Source organism: Saimiri boliviensis, chromosome 5, assembly GCF_048565385.1.
Source record: "Saimiri boliviensis isolate mSaiBol1 chromosome 5, mSaiBol1.pri, whole genome shotgun sequence".
Classification (NCBI taxonomy): domain Eukaryota; kingdom Metazoa; phylum Chordata; class Mammalia; order Primates; family Cebidae; genus Saimiri; species Saimiri boliviensis.
In genome coordinates this window covers 79,761,292-79,785,395 of record NC_133453.1, presented here as the reverse complement: position 1 = coordinate 79,785,395, position 24,104 = coordinate 79,761,292, and the positions used below count along the sequence as shown (strand labels likewise).

The 24,104-nt window shown below is 37.8% G+C and overlaps 1 protein-coding gene across 2 annotated transcripts in view; it reads right to left on the bottom strand.

The window, feature by feature from the left end:
• Positions 1-2,925: 2,925 nt before the first annotated feature.
• Positions 2,926-24,104, bottom strand: part of LOC101046877 (CD302 antigen) — a 180,980-nt gene continuing 159,801 nt past the window's right edge. For both annotated transcript variants that reach the window (XM_003921945.3, XM_010329845.3), the window contains 5 exons: positions 20,606-20,716; positions 18,407-18,523; positions 17,553-17,726; positions 9,879-9,905; positions 2,926-3,447 (listed from right to left, as the gene is read on the bottom strand). In XM_003921945.3, coding sequence (XP_003921994.1) covers positions 3,245-3,447; positions 9,879-9,905; positions 17,553-17,726; positions 18,407-18,523; positions 20,606-20,716 — 632 coding nt within the window. In that variant the 3' untranslated portion in view covers positions 2,926-3,244. The remainder of the gene's footprint in view (positions 3,448-9,878; positions 9,906-17,552; positions 17,727-18,406; positions 18,524-20,605; positions 20,717-24,104) is intronic.

Here is a 24,104-nt window from a genome sequence, read left to right as displayed (position 1 = left end):
TGTTTCCTTTTAAACTGGTGTTCAAAGAAGACTTCAAACTTCATAACCAAGAATTTTATTAAAATTTCAAATCTCATATAATAATGTAAATGTTCTAAAACATTCGGTCACCTCTTGCCAGTTGTCTTTGCATTGTTTGTTGTAAAGCAAAAATATAAAATTTAAGGGTGGTAGTTTTAATATATTCTCCGGGTTTTTAGGGATGCTTTGAATCAGAGCATATATACTTTCAATAAAATTCAGTGTGATAGTTGTCCTTAGGGATGCTTTGAATTTGAACATACATAATTTTAATAAAATTCAGTATGTTAGTTGTCTTCTGCTTAACCCATAAAACTTTATTTAAAAATTTTAACTAGTACAAAACATTGATTGGTATGCATATAAGATTATTCTATATAGTTTTGTCATTAAATGGTAAATGACAGTGATAACAATGGCTTAAGCTTTGCATTATTCTTGTAGTTTTCCAGTACCACTTAGTATTTTACTATTGTCATATTAGCTTCAGATTATCATGTAAATGACAGAGGAATAAAAGAAAAAGGTTTCATTGGTTATCAGTTTTAAACTCAGAATTAAAGAGACCATACATTTTTCTAACAAAATATAGTTTAAAATGTTACTCTAAATACCTGCCAAACAAAGAATTATATTGTTATTACTAGCTAGAACCAAGATGTTGAAGAAAGCAGTTTCTACATTCTGAATGTAGTAAACAAGCCTGCATAAGTAACCCAATTATTTCTTGACTAATGAATATATAAGGGGCCTGTTATAGATGTTCAGGTATATAAAGAAAATTAAAATGTAGGCCAAGCAGGGTGGCTTATGCATGTAATCCCAGCACTTTGGGACGCCAAGATGGGTGGTCACTTGGGGTCAGGAGTTTGAGACCAGCCTAGCCAACATGGTGAAACCCCATCTCTACCAAAAATGCAAAAAGTTAGCGGGGTGTGGTGGCAGGGGGCTGTGGTCCCAGCTACTCAGGAGGCTGAGGCAGGAGAATTGCTTGAAAACCCACAAGGCAGAGGTTGCATTAAGCCGAGGTCAAGCCACTGCACTCTAGCCTGGGTGACAGAGCGAGAATCCGTCATATATATATATAGAGAGAGCGAGCGAGCACACGCACTTCATTACCAGAGGCCTCTTGCCCTATTGAAAAATAAAACCAAACATTGAAAATTAAATCAAAGTTTAAAACAGTTAGTTTGGAAGAGCTGCCGTTAAGTAGAAAGTACGAAAACATGCAGAAGAAAGTTGTATGGGAGTTGAGTAGAAGGTATGATTTAAGAGCAGCACAGCCCAATAAAAATTCCTTAATCAAAAAGTTCTGTAATCTATGTTGCCCGGTATAGTACCTACTAACCACCTGTGATTTGGACACTTGACAATGTGGCTAATGTTATTGGGAGACTGGATTTTAAACTATATTCAGTAGCCTCATGTGGCTATTAGCTCATCGGACATTGTAGTTCTAAATGTTTGAGACTGTTGGTTTTAAGTTGGACTTAATCACTTTCTGCCCAAATTCTACCACTCCTTTAAGAACTCCTTTAGAACTCTTAGTTCCCATAATACACCATGTTTTTACTGTGCCTGTGGTTCTTCAAGGAGTGGTAGAATTTGGGTAGGAAAATCAGGAATTCCAGGGTAATGTTCACTATTGACATTAATAGCCTATCAATAATAAAATAGACATCTTTATCACTACACAAAATCTCAGAAATGTAAAGCTCTTACAGAGCATGATTGTGTAAGTTAGTATAATGCCTGCATTTTCAATTACCAGGTAGCCACAGTTGATAATTTTCTGTCACTTTAGTTACTCATGTCTCGTTAGTGTCTTTAATTGTGATGAGGCGTGTTTTCAATTTATGTGGTCAATAAAAAGATTACACAAGCTGAGATTTTGTTGCCATTAGTCAAGCTAGTGAGATAGTGTATCTCCCATAAGAAAATAAGATAATTGATGGAGTGTGGATTCAGGAGAGGGATTGCTTTTCTTTGAGCTTCAGACTTATAAACAGTATACTTCAGTCAACAATGGAACACATATAGAACAGTGTTCCTATAGTAGACCATATTTTTACCTTTTCTCTATTTAGATACACAAACACTTAACTAACAGTTGCCTGTAGTATTCAGCACAGTAATATGCTGTGCACATTTGAAACAAAATAGGCTATACCATCTGGGTTTATGTAAGTACACGCTGATGTTCACACAGAGATTCCCTAGCTATGCATTTTTTAAAATCTGTCCCCATTGATAAGTGATACATAACTAATTTACGTGAAATCTACACATTCTTGCCTGTTTTTGAGTTATTGATGGTGAGGAAAATCACTCAGCTTTTTCTTTTACTCCCCAAATGATGATTTTTCACCTTTTTCTTAAAATGTACAATAAATGTACTAAAAACTTTGATCATCACCACCACAGTTGTACTTAGTGTTTTTCTTTGGTTTTTGCTTAGTTTTCATGTCTTTGAAAGAAAAATTTATAAATGCTTGAGGAGAATGAGATATATCTTGTATAGGGGAGGTACAAAAGGTATGGTGGCAGGAGAGAAATCCTTAAAGTGGCACTGTGATATGTAAGTGTTAACCTAATTGCCAGCTTTCTCCATGCCTTCCTGGACACAGCCATCATATTTTGTTTGAAAAAATTTATAAACTTCCATTAAAACTTGAATCGTGATAAAATGGTGTGTGTAAAAGTAATGAAACTAAAATTATGTGTTAAGGGGTGTTGAAAAAGTTGTAAAATTTTCTTCATCTAAATCATAAAAAGAGATACACATTCTAGAGGAATTACCTGCCAAAGTAACCATTATCAAAGATTATGGGATGTACTTAAAATCCCTTATTTCCCATTTTATATTTACTAATAAACATGTAAGTAAATAGAAGGGAAGATAGATCAGGCGAGACAAATAGGCTGGGCTTTTATTTTTATCTGCTTCTTGGACTTAAAGCTTTCCTTCATTCAAGTGACATTCTGCATTTGACGAGGTGGTTAAAATCACTACATTAGATCTATGATCATTTCTAAAACCTGATTTTATAATGGACCTAAAAATTTTGTCACAACAGATGAATACATAAAAATAAAATAATGTTACTAAAAATAAGGAATACCATTAAAGTTCTAAGATCCAATGTCAAGTTTTATATTAAAATCCTTCCCAAGAATCTCGGCCAAGGCATTTAGTTGATATCAGTGCAAGATTACCAAAAGCTTAGTCAAATTGAACAGGATATTCATTTTCTTCTGCAACTACCAAAACACAATCTTCGTTATAAGGTGATTCGGGTGCAGTTGAAAAAACTGTGGTGAAGTGAGAATCAGAATGTCTTTTGTACAGGAACCAAATGATTGCTCCCAAAACTGTCAAAATTACTGTGCTGGCAATCACCAATGCTGATATTAAAATGTGGTTATCTGAAAAGGAAAAGACAATATATGGGAGAGGCAGATACACAAGTTGCAAGTATATTCTGGGGAGAACAACTGTAGTTTAGTGTAAACATTTCTCTGTGTTGAGAATTTCCCACACTGGTGAGAAAAGAAAAATTTCACATTTATTACTATTAAGATTTATATTTCTTAGCCTGAAGAACATTACTCAAAATTTCTAGGAAGTTATGTGCTTCTCCACTCTACTTAAGATCCTAAAATGGGAATCGCCATTCTCCAGTTTGTCTTCTTGGCTTTACTTTCTAAGAATACAAATTCAGACTTACTCTTCCCTTTAGGAATTGTAGTATTTAGATATTGTGTTATATTATTGAGGTTTAATGGTTCACCTGGCTTTGGGAATTTAAGATTTGTTTAACTGAAAAAACACCAAGAGTTGCAGTAAGTACCTTGCTTTTGTGTGTCTTTGCATTCTTTGATTCTTTGGTTTCCCTAAAGTTCTGTAAGTATGCACAGCTTTGCAGTTCTTGCCCATTTAAACGCTTTTTATCTTTCTATAAGAATCCAGTCTAATAAATTAATTTGAGGAAAATCACTTGGTTTAGAAGTCAGGAGGACGAAAATACTTTTGGACAGGTACTTGTATTATATATAGTAATAGACTAAAGAATGTGAAAATTTTTCAGAATTACTTTTTTGGGCAGATTTTTGATTGTTAAATATATTCATAATAGTCATTCTGTGCTTATTAAAATGAGAGCTGAAAGAATGTAAGATTAGTGAGAGAAATCTGGCCAAAATTATTTGTTAAAGTGAGGGAGAGTCATTGATATTTTTCAAATATTGACAGGATTTTTTGGGAGGAGTGAGGAAATGGCCACAAGTGAATTATCTTTTTAATCCTGAAATAAAATTTGGTAGTAAACATTTGGTAAGGTGTGAGGGTGGGTTTGGTGGTGGTACTATTAAAGACATGAAAATGAAAAAAGCCAAGATTCTGTAAACTGATTTTAAATGGGTTTCTTCCATTAGTTGGCTACTGCAACCTCTGCCTTCTGGGTGCAAATGATTCTCGTGCGTCAGCCTCCTGGGTAGCTGAGATTACAGGTATGTGCCACGATGTCCAGATAATTGTATTTTTAATAGAGACAATTAGGCCATGTGCCCACACTGGTGTGAAACTGCTGGCCTCAAGCAATCTGCTCCCTAAGCCTCCCAAAGTACTGGGATTATAGATGTGGGCCACTGTACCCAGCCCCCTAGTTTTGTTAAAATTAACATAGCTGATTTTCAGTGTAGAACCTTAACATTACTAATGTGAACACACTGAGTCTACTAATGACTGTATAATAATACCTTCATAATCAGTAGCATCTACTTTGAATATTGATTACATGATAGTAATATAGAAAAACAACTTAAGTCTGAAATATGATAATTGAGAATTATTTACAGACTCAATCATAGAGCTTTAAAAATTAAAAGACCTGGTATCCTAAGAACTGGACAGCATCCAAGATCGGTGGGACACAGTAAGTATATATGCTTGTATTTTCAATTCTGCAACTGACCATTGGCCAAAGTTGCCTCCATGGGTTTTAGTTAGCTAGCTGCATACTACTAAAATGTATGACAAAGTCAGTTGTCAAGGTAGCTGATGAGCGTCTATTAAAACAATATGTATAGTTTCTATCTGGAGGTTAGGATAGTTTTTCATTAGGAAATATATTATCTATGTCATTAATGAAAGGAAGAAACATTGATTGCCTGACCAAGCATATAATAGCTATTTACCATGAATTTAAAGAAACAAAATTTAGGAAATTTTTTTTTTAGCCTAACAATGTTCCTTACTTGAAACAGCAAACACTGAAACAAGCTTTCACTTCTCTGTCATTTTTTAAGCCCATTTAATCCATTTTCTCAAAATTTCTTCTGAAATTTCTGTGGCAAAGGTTACTAATGATCTCTGTATGACTAAATGCATAAACAGTTGGATGTTTTAGTTGAACCTGAGGCAACTAGATTGTTAGCTGTCCAGCCTTGAAGATATCTCCTCACTTGGCTTCCCTGACATTGCTCTCTTCTATTTTTCAGACAACTAGTCATCTTTGTGCACTCAAAGCTTTCCATGGTTGATCTCAACCATTCAAATCTTTTATGTAAGTCCATAGATAAATGTGTGTGTTGCCTCACTTTACTCCAAATCTAACCTGAATTCTTGCAAACAACCACTGCCCAGTCATCCAATCTGGAAATTGTAGACTCCCTCTCTATTTTTAAGACTACACATTTTTCTTTTGTTTCCTATTTATCTAACTGCTACCTTCATGCCCTAGTTTTAACACTAATCATCTGAGGCCCGAACTGTACAATATCCACTTCTCAAAAATGATGTGACACATTTTGTTGGGCTGTAACCTCACGTTATGAGTGTCAACTGTGCATTTAATTACAAGGCACAGGGTTTAAATGACTTGCCCAATTCCATGTAATAAATGGCAGCAAAAATTGGACCCTTTACCTTGGTCCTGATTTGTCATCTCAGATAAACTGTCTTCTGTCTCCTGTCTGATGTCTACTTCTTGAAGATTTAACTCGTGCATCCTCTCCAGTAACCTTTGCTGAACCCAGCTTGGACTAACTTCCCCTTTCCTGTCTGCTTGCCACACTAGGTGCATCCAACTGTGGACACCTTAATTCTGTTGAAAGCATTCTTCCCAAAGGAGTCTTCCAGTTTACACTTGGTATGAAGGAGAACTCTTGTTTGCCAAGATTGCAGCTACACTTAACTATTGGTTTGTTTCCTTGCTGCTTCAACTCCATATTCTCTATTACTCCTTAAAGTCAGACTAAGCCTAATCCCTATCTACATGATAGGCTTCTACTTTGACTTTAGGTCTTCATTCTGCAAAAACAAGGCCTTATCAAATGAGACCTTCCCTGGCCACCCTACTAAAAGGCAATAGCTCCCTTCTTGTACTGGAATTCATCCTTATCTTCCTTTTTTCCCTATAGGATATGTTACCATCTCACATACCATATTTTTTTTTTTTTTACCGTTCTCACTAGAATGTATGCTTGAGAGCTTTTGTTTTGTTCATTGCTCTGTCTTCAATGTCTTAACTTTAGGGGAAAGCCTGACACAGAGTGTTTACTTACTAAATTATACACACATTTAAGTAATACAGATTTACATATACACACATATGTACATGCATACAGGTAATGAATTCAGCGATTACTTTTCCTGTAGTCTGAAGACCATATGTTGCCAGATCTTTCAACTATTTGTGGTTTTGAATCCATGGACCTGTTTTTTTCTAAATGTTTCAACTTACATGTATCTTTTTAAAATTTTTTCCAAAGTAATACATTTACATAGCTTTAAAGTCATAGTTCTAGAAGATACATAATGAGAATACTGTGCTTCTGCTCCACTACTACGCACCTGAACATCCATTCCTTAAAGTTAACTACTCCAGTTGCTTCAGCTATTTATCTTCATGTCTAAATAACACGCATCCACTACTTGATTTTATTTAAAATGCAATTTAAAGAAATACACATAACAAATACCATCTTAGGTAAGCAGTAGCATTAATTACATTCAATTCATGCTACATGACCACCATCCATTCAAAGAACAACTCATTTTGTAAAATGGAAAGTACCTAATAAACTCCCATTTCTCCCTGCCCTAACCCTTGGCAAACAGTTTCTCGGTGAGGTTGACTACTCTAGGTACCTCATACTGTAGGTAAAAATTATACAGAATTTGGCCTTTGGTAACTGGCTTATTTCCTCTTTCTCCTTTCTTTCTTTCTTCATTCTCTTTCTCTCTCCTTCCCTCCTTCCCCTTCCTTCCCTCCCTTCTTTCCTTTCTTTCTTCCTTCCTTCCCTCCCTCCCTCCCTCTCCCCCTCCCCTCCCCTACTCTCTTTTTCTCTTCTCTTTTCTTTTTTTTCTTTGGAGGCTCGCTCTGTCTCACCCAGACTGCAGTGCAGTGGAGCAATCTTGGCTCACTGCATCCTCCACCTCCTGAATTCAAGCAATTCTGCCTCAGCCTCCCAAGTAGCTGAGACTACAGGCACCTGCCACCACACCCAACTAATTTTTATTTTTATTTTTTTAAGTAGAGATGGGATTTCACCATGCTAGCCAGGCTAGTCTTGAACTCCTTACCTCAGGTGATCCATCCACCTCAGCCTCCCAAAATGTGGGGAATTACAGGCATCAGCCACTGCACCTGGCCTGTGATTGGCGTATTTTGTTTAGCCTAATGTCCTTCAGGGTTATGCATGTTATAGCATGTGTCAGAATTTTAAGGCTAAATGATATTCATCGTATGTACAGAATACTTTTTGTTTATCCCTTCGTCCATTAGTGGACACTTGGATTGCTTCCAGCTTTTGGCTGTGGCAAATGATGCTGCTATGAACATAGATACACAAATATCAAAGAGAGACGTGTACAGATATCAGAGTCCCTGCTTTCAGTTATTTGGGATCCATACTCAGAAGTGGAATTGCTGGATCATAATGGTAGTTATTTTAATTTTTTTTGAAGAGCCACCACACTGTTTTTCACAGGCTGCAGCATTTTACATTCCTACCACAAGAGTTCTAATTGCTGCATATAACACTAACGCTTGTTATATATTATCTTTCTCCTGTTGAACAATGAGGATGTAATTCCTGTATACACACAAGCTCAGCACTTCTTTCCTTCTCTTCTGTCATAGTCCTATTGTAGTAACCCACAAAAGGAAAACTGACAAAAGACTCACATCCAATTTTTTTTTTTTTTGAGATGAAGTCTCACTCTGTCACTGAAACTGGAGTGCAGTAGCACGACCTCGGCTCACTGCAACCACCTCCACCTCCCAGGGTGCAAGCAATTCTCTCTGCCTCAGCCTCCCAATTAGCTGGGATTACAGGCACCCATCACCACGCCCAGCTAATTTTTGTATTATTTAGTAGAGATGGGGTTTCACCATGTTGGCCAGGCTGGTCTTGAGCTCCTGACCTCAGGTGATCCACCCACCTTGGCCTCCCAAACTGCTGGGATGACAGGTGTTAGCCACCATGCCCAGCTGATATCCAAATTTAAAGAAACAAAATTTGCTTTAAAAAATCCTACCAATAATAAAGGCAACTTGATAAAAATAATATGGGTGGCTGGGCACAGCAGCTCACACCTGTAATCTCAGCACTTTGGGAGGCTAAGGTGGGTGGATCACTTGAGCTCAGGAGTTTGAGACTAGCCTGGGTAACGTGGGGAAACCCCATCTGTATAAAAAAAAAAAAATTAGCTGGCAGTGGCAGCCCACACCTGTAGTCCCAGCTACTTGGGAGACTGAGGTGGAAGAATTGCTTGAGCCCAGGTGGTCGTGGCTACAGTGTGTCAAGCTCACACCACTGAACTCCACAAATGGGTAAAAGCCTTTTCACAAAAGATATACAAATGAATAATCATGTGAAAATTGCTCGACATCATTGTCAGGTAAATGAAAATTAAAACCTCAAGAGATCACTACATACCTGATCTGAATGGCTAAAATTAAAGAAATTGACAGTACCATCAATGGATGAACATGGAGCAAATGAAACTTGCACATGCTTCCAGTAGGAATGTAACATGATTTAACCATTTTGAAAAATTATTTGGTGGTTTCTAATAAATCTAAATATATACTTGCCCTATGACCCAGCTGTCTACTTTTTAGAATATACTCAAAAGAAAATAACATAGGTCCAAAATAAGATGCATGAGAATGTTCATAGGCAGCTCTATTCAAATTAGTTTGAAACCAGAAGTGATCCAAATATCCATAAACAAGAGAATGGACAATATGTGATATATTTCTAAAATACTATGAAGCCTAGGAAAAAAATTCAGTGAATGTGCACAACACAGATGAATCTAAAAAAAAAAAGCCTGAGTAAAAGAAGCCAGACAAAGTTACATATTGTAGAATAAAACATTGAGTCTTATTACTAAGCTAAGAGACCCTTCTATATTATTATAAAAATTGTTCTACTTTATATTATGTAATTTTTAATATAGGGATCTGTAATAGTATTTTAATATACCAGAATTTTGATACTTTTTTTTTTTTTTTTGAGACAGAGTTTCGCTCTTGTTACCCAGGCTGGAGTGCAATGGTGCGATCTCGGCTCACCGCAACCTCCGCCTCCTGGGTTCAGGCAATTCTCCTGCCTCAGCCTCCTGAGTAGCTGGGATTACAGGCACGCGCCACCATGCCCAGCTAATTTTTTGTATTTTTAGTAGAGACAGGGTTTCACCATGTTGACCAGGATGGTCTCAATCTCTTGACCTCGTGATCCACCCGCCTTGGCCTCCCAAAGTGCTGGGATTACAGGCGTGAGCCACCGCGCCCAGCTTGATACATTTTTAATTGTGGGAAAAATTTAAAGACCAAGTCATTACTTACCTGATAAATATTTCCTTTTGTATGGGACTAAAAGACAAAAGAAAATAAAAATTAGAATTTAATTACGCTTTATTATAGGATTGACTTTAAACACATTCACAATCATTTAAAATAAATTTTATTACTAGCTTAGTATCAATATATTCGTAGCTTAAAATCCTTATTTCTTTGCCTCATTAATTGTCTCTGTTGTCTGTTTTGAACTTAGTTTTTAAAGAAAGATGTAGAGGCCTAACAAAATGCATTAGCTTGTCTGGTGGAAAAGAATACAGGATCCTGAGGAAAAGACAATAATGAGGTAAAGGAAGCAAGAGGATTCTGGTTGGAGAGTATAGAAAACAAATGTCATAAAAGTAGACAACTGTGACCCTAACTACTTTAGTATGAATGTACTCACCATTTCTGATGTTTTGAAGATACAGTTTAATAAAAAAAAAAACTTTGCTTATGTAATGGCACCCTGAGGTGCAGTACCTGAAAAGAACCAATTTAAAAAAAAATTTGAAGTTGAATACTACTACCAATAAACTATGATGAATACTTTGATAATCACTGTAAAACTAATAGTAGTCAAGGATCCTGCTGTAGCAAGTAAATGTACGTAGGCCAGCATGGTGGCTCATGCCTGTAAGCCCAGCACTTTGGGAGGCTGAAGTGAGCAGATCACAGGGTCAGGAGATCAAGACCATCCTGGCTAACATGGTGAAACCCCGTCTCTACTAAAAATACAAAACGAGCTGGGCATGGTGGCATGTGCCCGTAGTCTCTGCTACTCAGGAGGCTGAGGCAGGAGAATCACTTGAACCCGGGAGGGAGAGGTTGCAGTGAGCCGCAAACGTGCCACTGCACTCCAGCCTCAGTGACAGCGCTATCTGTTTCAAAAAAAGAAAGAAAAATGTACATAATTCCACATGTAAAGTAAGGAAATAGAGCAGGATATGGAGGTATGGTTTACAGTGGAAGTAGAAGGGAAAATACTGAAGATGCAAAATGGGGAAATGGTTGCTTGTATCATGTTTCAAACACCCCAAATTCATATTTTGAAACTTTTTTTTAAAGAAAACTTTTTGTAGAGAAACGCTCACACACATACACTCACTTTCAAAAACAATTTCCAATTAAATCCACAACCCTCCCTCCCCCCATCTCTGACTTTACCACCAACCTAGGTAAATGTATCCTTCTCAAACCCCAAAAACAAGAGACTAAAATGCAACCCAGTCAGAGCCCAGAAATCATATTTTAAAATACCCCAACAGCTACCCCTCAAAATTGATGTAATTTTCCTAAAAATCTTAAGACCCTCCTGCTAAATTAAGCCTCCATTTATATAATAAATACAATAACTAAACTTCCACCCCAATACTAACATAATACCTTGAGCATACACCTCTGAAAGTGCTACCTCATGTATCACATCCTAAATCAATTATATTCTACTTATAAATAATCCTCTCAGGCAAACCTCTGCCAATTCAACTTTAAAGACCATGATACTTACTTCTTTCCTTCTCATATTTTAATTTTATGCTTAAGTATTTATGCAGTTAATGTAGCTTAATTATGCAAAGTAAGACACTGAAAATGTCTAGATGGGTCTGCACAACCCCATAAAAAATAGGTTTGGTCCTGGCCTTTCTATTAACTCTTAATAAGATTACACATGCAAGCATCCCCACCCCAGTGAAAATACCCTCTAGATAAGGCGTCCCAAAACTTTTTACACAGGGGGCCAGTTCACTGTCCCTCAGACCATTGGAGGGCTGCCACTTTCTGTGCTCCTCTCACTGACCACCAATGAAAGAGGTGCCCCTTCCTGAAGTGCAGCGGTGGTTGGGGGCCAGATAAATGGCCTCAGGGGGCCGCATGCGGCCCATGGGCTGGCCGTAGTTTGGGGGCCTGCTCAAGATCAACCCAGTCAAAAGGAGTAGGTATCAAGCACACACAAATGCAGCTCAAAACACTTTGCTCTACCACACCCCCATGGGAAACAGCAGTGATAAATCTTTAGTAATAAATGAAAGCTTAACTAAGCTGTACTGATACATAGGGTTGGTCAATTTTGTGCCAGTCACCCTCGGCCATATGATTAACCCAAGCTAATGAAACTCGGTGTAAAGAGTGTTTAAGATCTGCGGTCAATAAAGCTAAGCTCCATCTAAGTTGTGAAAAAACTCCAGCTGAAATAAAATATACTATGAAAGTGGCTTTAATACCCTGAAGACACAATAGCTAAGGCCCAAACTGGGATTAAATACCCCACTATGCTTCGCCCTAAACTCTAATAGTTAAATTAACAAAACCATTTGCCAGAATACTACAAGCAACAGCTTAAAACTCAAAAGGACTTGGCAGTGCTTCATATCCCTCTAGAGGAGTCTGTTATATAACTGATAAACCCCAATATACCTCACCACCTCTTGCCTTCAGCCTCTATACCGTCATCTTCTGCAAACCCCAAAAAGACTATAAACACAAGTATATACATAAAAACATTAGGTCAAGGTGTAGCTTATGAGGTGGCAGGAAATGGGCTACATTTTCTTTACCCAGATAATCTCATGACAACCTTTATGAAATCTAAAGGCTCAAGGAGGATTTAGCAATAAACCAACAGCAGAATGCTTGGCTGAATAAGGCCATGAAGCACACACACACATCACCCATCACCCTCCTCAAATACTGTCCTAGAAATTACTATTACTAAAAACTCTCTATGCACATATAGAGGAGAAAAGTCGTAACATGTTAAGTGTACTGGAAAGTGCACCTGGACAAACCAAAGTGTAGCTTAACCCAAAGCATCCACTTTGACCTGATGACTTTGAGCCAACTCTAGTCCCAAACCTCACTAAAAATTTTATTAAACCATCTTAATCAAACCATTCACCTTAGACAAAAGTATAGGCGATAGAAATTTTCACCCTGGCTCAACAGACAGTACCATAAGGGAAGGATGAAAGAAAACCATTAAAAAGTAAAGACAAACCCTTACCTTCTGCATAATGCATTAACTAGAAATTAACTTTACAGAGAACCAGAGCCAAGTACCCTAAAACCAGACAAGCTACTCAAGAAGAGCTGAAAGACACCCACCTATGTGGCAAATAGTGGGAAAATTCATGAGTAGTGGTGACAAGCCTACCAAGCCTGGTGACAGCTGGTTGTCCAAGATAGAATCTTAGTTCAACTTTAAACTTACCCACAGAATTACTTAATCTCCCTGTAAGTTTAACTGTTCTAAAGAGGGACAGCTCTTTAGACCCTAGGAAACAACCTTCCTACAGAGGGTAAAAAATATCACCATAGTTGGCCCAAAAGCAACCACCAATTAAGAAAGCATTCAGACTCAACACCTATTTTAAATTCTCATCACCCTACTGAACTACTGACATCACATTAGATTAATCTATTACTTACTAGAAGCAATAATGTTAATATAAGCAACATGAAGATATTCTCCACTGCATAAGCTTACATCAGACTGGAATCATCCACTGACAGTTGAGATGTTGAACACACTGGCGTTCCTCACACCCGGGCACCAGCTGTGATCACGTCACCAGGCATTGATCACGTCAGGGTCACCACCTGAGACACTGATCACCATCTGCAGAGGTCTGTCCTGTAGACCCTGACTAATTGACAGATGAATGAAATACACTCACACATCCAGTACAGCAATTTGAGTGGGCTAGGGATGGTTGTCAGCTGCTTTTAGAGGGTGATTGCAACTAACCACTACTCCCTGTTCCTGCTCACATTTATTCAGTATAGATTTAATAACAGAGATTCTAAGTCAACACACTTGTGGATAGTTAACATGGTTAAGAGTGGTTTTACGAATGATACAAGGTTTTGGTTTCAAGGGCCCAGAGTAAACACCATTAATGGGTAATTCCTCTTTGACCTCCCCCTAAAGAGGACCATCCAGCACAAAGTTTACATGAGTAAACAGAGTAGAGACAAAGGGATGTAGGGTAAACAGACTTAACTGGGGAAGTTTCTATTATTCCTAATCTGTACCCTATGATCTAATGCTCTAAGATAAGAATTGGCTGCCTTCAGCTGGTCTCATTAAAACCTTTTGGCCTTCTAAAAGGTTTGAGACTATAATCTTAAAACTTCCCTAACATTTCCCTTAATATTTTGCCAGCCACTTTGAGTGAATCTCAACACAGGTAACAGCCTAATATTAGTAAGTGATATAATAAGCATCCTATTATTTATACAGTTAATCCAACACAGGTATGCTCTAAAGAAATATCACAAAAAGTACAAGGAATTTGGCAAGTTTTACCCTGTCTGTTTAGTAAAAACACTACCTTTACATTACCAGTATTAGAGGCAGTGCCTGCCCAGTGACAAATGTTCAACAGCGGTATCCTGACGTACAAAGGTAGCATCATCACTTGTTCCCTAAATAGGGACTTGTATGAATGGCCACATGAGGGTTCCGGTGTCTCTTAATCAGTGCAACTGACCTATCCCTGAAGAGACAGATATGAACAAGTAAAATGAGAAGACCCTATGGAGCTCTAATTCATGAATAAAAATTAAAACTCAAAAAAGCCTATAACCCTAGCCTACGGTCCCTGCATTAAAAATTTTGGTTGGGGTGACCTCAGAGCATAATTCAACCTCCAAACCACCTAAACTAAGACTGCACTAATCTAAGTGAGTTAACACACTTTGACCCAATAATTTGGTCAACAGAATAAGTTACCCTAGGGATAACAGAACAATCCTATTCTAAGAGTCCATATCAACAATAGGGTTTATGACCTCAGTGTTGGATCAGGACATCCTAATGGTGTAGTTGCTATTAAGGGTTTGTTTGTTAAATGATTAAAGTCCTACATGCTCTGAGTTCAGACAGGAGTAGTACAGGTCGGTTTCTATCTATTTAACATTTCTCCCAGTATGAAAGGACAAGAGAAATAGGGCCCATTTCATAAAGCATCCTCGCCCCATAGATGATGCTATCTCAGTCTAACAAATCATCACACACCCTACCCAAGAACAGGTTTTAAGATGGCAGACCCTGGCAACTGCATAAAACTTAAAACTTTATAATCAGAGGTTCAACTGCTCTTTTTAACAATATGCCTAAAATTAACTTTCTTCTAGTTATTATTCTCACTCTAATTGCTATAGCATTCCTTATACTCATAGAATTAAAAATCTTAGGCCATATACAACTATGCAAAGGACCTAACATTATAGGTCCCTAAGGACTGCTCCAACCATTCATTAATGCAATAAAACTTTTCACCAAAGAACCCTAAACCTTCAGTATCTACTATTACCCTTTTTATTATTAGTCCAACCCTCACCATTTCTATCACTTTCCTCTTATGAACTCCCCTCCCTATACCAGATCCTCTAATTAATTTTAATATGGGCCTCCTATTGATACTAGCCACATCAAGCCTAGCCATCTACTCTATTCTGTGATCAGGATGAGCAACCAATTCAAATTATGCACTAATCGGCACATTATAAGCTGTAGCCCAAACAATTTCATATGAGGTCATCCTAGCCATTATCCTGCTATCAGTTCTACCGGTAAGTGGCTCATTTAACTTGCATGCACTCATCACAGTGCAGGAATTCCTCTGATTGCTCCTGCCATCATGGCCCCTAGCCATAATATGATTTATCTCCACCCTAGGAGAAACTAACCGAGCCTCTTTTGATCTAACAGAAGGAGTCAGAGTTAGTCTCAGATTTCAACATTGACTATATCACAGGTTCATCTGCCTTCTTCTTGATAGCAGAATACATGAATATTATCGTAATAAATGCCCTAACTACTACCATTTTCCTAGGAGCACTACACACTATATGTTTGCCAGAACTGTATACCAATTTCATTTCCCAGACCTTCCTTGTAACCACACTTGTTTTTTGTTTTTTGTTTTTGTTTTTGTTTTTGTTTTGAGACAGAGTTTCACTGTTGTTGCTGGAGTGCAATGGTGTGATCTCAACTCACCGCAACCTCTGCCTCCTGGGTTCAAGCAATTCTCCCACCTCAGCCTCCCAAGCAGCTGGGATTGCAGGCATGCACCACCATGCCCAGCTAATTTTGTATTTTTAGTAGTGATGGGGTTTCTCCATGTTGGTTAGGCTTGTCTCAAACTCCCAACCTCATGTGATCTGCCCACCTTGGCCTCCCAAAGTGCTAAATTACAGGCATGAGCCACCACACCTGGCCTTAACCACCCTGTGTTTATGAATTCAAACAGCATATCCTCAATTCCACTATCACCAGCTCACATATCTTCTATGAAAAAACTTCCTACCACTTACACTAGCATTCTGCATATGAAATATCTCAATGCCTGTTCTAATTTCCAGCATCCCACCCCAAACATAGGAAATATGTCTGACAAAAGAATTACTCTGATAAATAATAGAGGTTAAAATCCTCTTATTTCTACAACTATAGGAGTTGAACCTATCAGAGAATCCAAAATTCTCTGTGCTACCTATTACACCACATCCTAAAGTAAGGTCAGCTAAATAAGCTATCGGGTCCATACCCCAAAAATGTTGCTTTTACCTTTCCTGTACTAATTAACCCATTACCTCAACTTATTATTTCGCTTAATATGTTCACAGAAACTCTTATCACAATGCTAGGCTCACACTGATTTCTCAAGTGTGAAGATGAGAGATGGTGGTCTTGCTATGTTGACCAGGCTGCCTCAGCCTCACAGTGTGCTGGGATTACAAGCATGAGCCACTGTACCCAGCCCCCATTTTGAAAATTTAGGTTTCTTTAATGAGAAAACATTTACTTTTTAAAACTTAGAACAACAAACTTTGTGTAGTGTTTTAACAAATAACATCAAAATACTGTTGTGGGCCAGGATAATTCTGTTCATTAAAAAACCTTCTGATGGGTCAGAAGAAAATATTTTAACTCCAAATGAATTATAAACTATGATGTAGTTTTTGTTTGCCTAAACAAAGGATGTTAGTTCTTATGGAGAATCTAATTCTTTGTAAAGTAACATGAGGATTCTGGAATTATACATGATTATTCTTCACCACTTCTGCTCACTCAATTCACATGTAAAGAGATTATAATAATTCCTTTGAACAAGAAATTTTTGATCTCTTGCAAACACTAAGCAGATAAACTAAAAGTATGCCTATTTCATGTGATCTGGCCTTACCTCCTAAATGTAAGAGAATTACAATTTGAGTTCCAAGAGACTTGAGAGTAAACCATCCTATTAAAACATTCTGAAGTCTTATTCCCTATTTTTTTTTTTTTTTTTTTTTTTTGAGAGAGCGTTGCTCTGTTGCCCAGGTTGGAGTACAATGACTCAGTCACTGCTTGCTGCAGCCTCAACCTCCCAGGCTCAACTGATCCTCCCACCTCAGCCTCACACATATTTGGGACTACAGGTGCACGCCACCACACCCTGCTAGTTTTTGTATTTTTTTGTAGAGATGAGTTTTCGCTCAAGCTAGTCTTGAACTCCTGCGCTCAAGCAATTCAGCGCCTCAGTCTACCACAGTGCTGGGATTGCGGGTGCGAGCCACCATACCCAGCCTTATTCTATTTAATGAGGCACACTTATCTCAAATAAAATTATTCTAAAACTGGCCCTACTTTCCCTGCTTCTCCTAGAATGGAAAAACACTTTCGGTCATACTTACTAGCTGTTTTGCATAGTGTTCCTTCCACAGAAGAAACTTCACAATTTCCTTTTTTCCATTCACCTGTCTTGATGTTCAGAAAAGCACAGGTATCAACTAAATCTTCACCATTATCTTGGTCTGTCCACTTATCAAATGTCATATTTGAATGATCAAACCACTTGAAACTTGCATCTGTCAATTAAGAAATATTTTCAACATTATGACAGTTTTAAAAGGTATTCAAAGCCAAAAAGGATATAGGATTAAAGGTGGAAAGTTAATAAGGTATGTCTGGTCTAAACATTTGGTTGTAGGATTAAAATTAGAAGGAGAAGTATATCCTGTGTATAGCCAAATTATCAAAAGCTATTGATTTAAGAGGGTTCTGAAGATAATCCAATTTTTGAAAAAAAAATATGTATAATATTCTCATGGGAAAAAGGTCAAGAAAAATAGTTAAAATATTAGTAGTAACCTTAGTAATTTCACTTCATTTGAAAATATTTACATATGTACTTTATATTTGTCTGTAGTGATGATAAATACATTTGTTTAATAGAACCATGATAATTTAGTCTATCCTTAGCCTATTAGTTGCTGATGCTAACTTTTACGATCATGCCATATTACAAAAATACCAAGCCTTAGAACCACATTTTAATCCAGACAAGAATCAACTGTGACTTTCCTCTGTGTAACTCATTGAGCTTTACAGGGACAAGCTGTGGTTTGATCATAGGTGCACACTGAAAATGTAACACCTGGAGGCCACAGGAATCATCAACTTGAACTAGAGAATTGAATAGCCATCAGTTTTACTACATTAAAAAAAGAAGAACAAAGTCATGTCCCATGAGGTAGATATCGCTTACCATCTGTGTCATAAAACATGCCCAGTAGGATATCATCTGAGCTTTTCCATTGCTTTTTCAAAGTATCCAATATAAAAGCATTTTCTTCTTCATTATGTATGCTTATCATATCTGCTCCTGAAATTATTTTAAAGAGAAAAAAGTCAGCATATTCCAGAATCGGTGAATATCACTAGCTATATAAAAATAATTAACTTTATATATATATATTAGAGCTGGACAATAAACTCTGATCTTATGATTCATACAAGCTAATAAGTGTATAGGAACATGCCTTGGCTCTCAGCCTCTAATGATTTATGTCATTGAAATTATGTTTATGTCTCAGTATACCTAATATAAATTGAGTTTTTTTTTTTTTTTGAAGGGATAGAAAATAGTTGGAGGGGCCAGGCATGGTGGCTCACACTTGTAATCCCAGCACTTTGGGAGGCTAAGGTGGGTGGATACCTGAGGTCAGGAGTTTGAGACCAGCCTGGCCTACATGACAAAACCCTGTCTCTACCAAAACAACACAAAAAACATTAGCTGCGCCTAGTGGCACATGCTTGTAATCCCAGCTACTCAGGACGCTGAGGCAGGAGAATTGCTTGAACCCAGGAAGTAGAAGTTGCAGTGAGCTGAGATCGTCCCACTGCACTCCAGCCTGAGCAACAGACTGAGACTCCGTCGAAGAGGAAAAGAAAAAGAAAGAAAAAGAGAAAGAGAGAAGAGAAGAGAACAAAAAGGGAAGGAAGGATGGAAGGAAGGAAGGAAGGAGGGAAAAAATACTCGCAGGAGAAAACTTGTTTTAAAAATCTTTTAAGACCAACAAAATTGCTATTATTTTATTTCAACTGCCTTGAAATAAAACCATATTGGCATGTTGGAAATTTCATACTGTTTTCACAGAGTCTATGTTCAGGTAAGACTTTTTCAAAGGGAAACAATATATATGTATTAAGTACTTTAATAAGATTAAATAACTTTTGTGTTTACATTTATTCCTCCTATAATAAATGTATAGGATTTTGATTAAGGTATCCCTAATACAATTTGATACATTCTTCCAAATGTTATATTGTTGAAGAATTTAACAATAATAAAAAGCACCTTTAAAGAATCAGGACTCTTATATCACCAGGTTAGATATTTGGGTTGAAAAAGATGCTAGTCAATCACAGTTTTAGTTTGAGCTAACAAGTGTCACAATAATTAGAAGCTCAACAAAAGAATACATTTTGGGCCCAATAGCCCAAAATAGCCCATAAATATTTAAATAGCATCCAAGCACAGTTTTTAAAAAATGACTTTTTTTTGGTTGGTTGCAATGGCTCACACCTGTAATCCCAGCACCTTGGAAGTCCAAGGCAAGAGGATCACTTGAGGCCAGGAGTTTCAGACCAGTCTGGGTAACCTAGTGAAACCCTGTCTCTATAAACAAACAAAATAGCTAGTGCTTGCCTGTAGTCCTATCTATTCAAGGGGCTGACATGGAAGGATCACTTGAACCCAGGAGTTCAAGGCTGTAGTGAGCTATGATCACGCCACTGCACTCAAGCCTGGGTGACAGAGCAAGATCCTGTCTCAAGAAAAAAGGACATTTTTATTTAAAATATTTTAGAATGTGAAGTTATAAATCTATTTCCTAGAGAACACAGAGTATGCTGTAGCAAACAGCCTTTTTATAATTATTCCTTAATGTATTCTTCTTTACTACGGTCTTAATTCATGTACCGTGTAATCTGACTTCAGCGCTTCCCAGGCAGAAGAACTAAGTGATTAAGAACTCTAGGCCTAAAATCCAACAAACCTGGGTTAAAATCCTGGCTTTGTCAACTATTTCCTGGGTAACCTTGAACAAATAACCTAAGTTAATTTTCATCTCTCAATGAAATGATAATATACTACTTGATAGGTTTATTATGATAATTAAAGCCAAGTAAAGTATATGCTGTGCTTAAGCACAGTGCCTGGCATAGGATATGCATGTTAAATAGACCTGGCTTTGGACAGTATTATCCAACACCTGTCTTCCAACTCCAGGATTAAATATATACCCAATTCCACTGCCTGTAGCTTGTATGTTGTCAAATAAAAGTTGTATATTAAATCTCAGGGCCCAGTTAAAAGTGACATGTGACAGAATCAATTTTTAAAGAAATTAATGAACGTTATTTACTAATTTGTGAAAAAATAAAAAAAGAATAAGCCTTTTACCATGGTCCGTACACTGATTTCTGACATCCTCTATGCTTTCTACTTTGATGGCTTCTTGGAGAAAAATGTAACAACTGTCTTGGAACTGAATCCAACCAGATGAAGGACAGTCTGTGTAGAAAAAAGAAAAACTATGTTAAATAACTTGAGAAAAAGAATTACATAAATTCCCGAAGATAAGGATATTAGATATTAAAGTTTCACACACACATAAAGGCAATTTCCTTTGTTAAATCTTTATTAAAATAAGAAATCAACCAGTGTAACAGGAATTTGTTTCTCTCCATTAAATATATGGGAAAGGAGAAATGTGCCAATGATCCTCTTCGACTTTACGGAGGAAAGATAAAAGTTTTTAGGTTGCTTAGGAATTCAGACATGTAAATTAGTGTTATTACCAAGGTAACAAACTATCTAGAAGACAACCAATGAGATCTTTCTTTGAAGGTTATCTTTGCAGCATATAACAGTTTCAAAAGTAGATTCTTTGAGGTAGTTCAATAAAATAGGACTATAACTCTTCCTCTCTTGCTGTAAAGGGACATCTCCTTCACCTCTATCTTGGTCTCTTTTTGTTTATTATAAAGATGTGCATTTTTAAGCGTAGACTCTAGAATTTAATTGGTTAGCATTATATAGACATTTTATGTTTAAGTTCTGCTTTTTATTGAGACAGGGTCTTGTGCATCATCCAGGCTGGAGTGCAGTGGCATGATCTCAGCTCACTGCAACTTCTGCCTCCTGGGCTCAAGGGATCCTCCCACCTCAGCTTAACTGGTTTAAAGTCTGGGCTGTGATCCCTCTGGGCAAAACCAAGAATTTGGAGGTCAACTTGTTGTATAAGGTAGATGAGGAATAAAATTTCATCTCAGTATGAACATAAGTTCTGATGAGGTCATCATGGGGTTGGTTGCAAGTGTTTACTCCATGGTGGCACATACCTGTAGTCCCAGCTACAGGTATGTGCCACCATGCCCAGCTAATTTTTGTATTTTTTTGCAGAGACGGGATTTTGCCATGTTGCTCAGGCTGGTCTCAAACTCCTAAGCACAAGCGATCCACCTGCCTTGGCCTCCTAAAATGCTAGAATAACAGGCATGAGCCACCATGCCCAGTCTAAGTTGTGCATTACATTTTTAATATAAACAAGTAGAAGCAAGCCCTACCACAAAGATCAGAATTTACCAATTAGCTACATTAATCTAAGTTGATTCACACTGTCAGTTTTACTAAGCTCAGAATATTGTCCCCGGTACTGACCTCAGCTGCTTCTTTTTTTAAATTTTTTTTGAGATGGAGTCTGGCTAGAGTGCAGTGGCGAGATCTGGGCTCACTGCAACCTCCACCTCCCAGTTCAAGCGATTCTCCTGCCTCAGCCTCCCAAGTAGCTGGGATTACAGGCGCCTGCCACCACGCCCAGTTAATTTTTGTATTTTTAGTAGAGACGGGGTTTCACTGTGTTGACCAGGCTGGTCTTGAACTCCTGACCTCATGATCCACCCACCTCAGCCTCTCAAAGTGCTGGGCTTACAAGCATGAGCCACCACGCCTGGCCTGACCTCAGCTTGTTATATAGCACAGAGCACATGGCCACCAAGCTAGATTGCTTCAAAGTCTCATAACTTCTTGATAATGAGCGTTGAACAGAAGTGGATGTTCAACATACCGGTCTTGCCTTTAAAAGGAAGCAGTGTGTCCCTTATATTTGTACTTACTGTATCAGACTTTTTTTGAGAACAGAGTCTTACTCTGTCACCCAGGCTGGAGTGCAGTGGCATGATCTTGGCTCACTGAAACCTCTGCCTCCCAGGCTCAAGGGATTCATGCCTCCGCCTCCTGATTAGCTGGGATTACAGGTACATACCACAACACCCGGTTAATTTTTTAATTTTTTTGTAGAGATAAGAGTCTCACTATGTTGTCCAGGCTGCTCTTGAACTCCTGAACTCAGCAATCTTTCCACCTTGGGCTCCCAAAGTGCTGGGATTACAGGCAAGGGCCACTGTGCCCACCTATAATTTATTTTATATCCAAGTTTCTTTTTCCTTCCAGCTGTTTCATAAGCACTTGAATTACACATATGACTACCTTGGGTTTAACTCTGGCAGGAATTTAGAACTCTCCCACTATGCTGGCTTAAAGATATGGTGTTTTGCAACAAGCACTTTCCTTTGGGAAAAATGTTCATTATGAAACATTAAATTAAAGCAATCTGGCTATACAATTACATGATACCAACATTTACAAAGCAAAGAAGTCCAGAAAAGAGTCAGGAATTGGAGATGCCAGATAACTTTGTTTGTCTGAAAAAAAGACACTTGGTTCAAAGTCTGTACGTTGAGCAGGTAGATACTCTCCCTGAGAAATAGCCCTCAGCTATCTCAGGTTCACTATATATTTCTGCCACCTTCTTTGAAAGTCTGGCCTTTATTCAGAGAAAATATTTTTATTTCTTCAAATCCACTTCTAGGCCATCAAACATTATTCTCTGTCTGCTCATCTTCTGAGGCTCAGGCAATCTATACCACCTTCTCCAAGACATCCCCACTAGAATTAATTTTGACGTTTGCATATAATTTCACTGTACAACATCCACTGGAAGTGTAAAGTACCAGCAGGAACATGGCTTTAAAGTCAGACTTCCATTTTCATTTTGGTGAGAACTTGGACAACTTCTATTATTCCTGTGTTTCCTTAGGAAAAAAGAGATAACATCTAACTCAGTGGATTGTTGTATCAGGTAAGATGCTGCAAACCTGCACAGCACAGTGCCTCACTTGTACAAGGAAAGTTTAAAATATGGAGCTTTTACATATATATCATCATTTGCTTTCTCTCCTGGACAGTGACCACTCTGAAAATAGGGACTGAGCCTTATTAATTTTTGGATTCCTAACAGCTCAGATATCTCTTGGATTGTAATAAAGACTTAAACTATTCAGCTGAATGAATGAATGCTCTTACTTGTCCTTAAATAACTTAATTTATCATCTATTCAACATCTTCAGACACTTTTCTTTCCTGTGGGTTCAACCTTTCCTTCCTGAAGCACATTAAGTTTCTTTTTCTTTTTCTTTCTTTTTTTTTTTTTTTTTTGAGATGGAGTCTTACTCTGTCACCCAGGCTGGAGTGCAGTGGTACAATCTCATGCTCATTGCAACATCTGCCTCCAGGGTTCAAGTGATTCTCCTGCCTCAGCCTCCCGAGTAGCTAGAATTACAGGTGCATGCCACCACGCCTGGCTAATTTTTATTTTGAGTAGAGATGGGGTTTCGCCATGTTGGCCAGGCTGGTATCGAACCCCTGACCTCAGGTTATCCACCCGCCTTGGCCTCCCAAAGTGGTGGGATTACAGGCATAAGCCACCATGCCTGGCCAACTTTCTTATGTACTAAAATACAAGTGAACTGACTTTGCTGACAATTCTAATACCTTTCCCGATAAATTTTTAAAAAGTAAACTTTTTATTCAAATAAAACATACATGCAATGCACAAGTT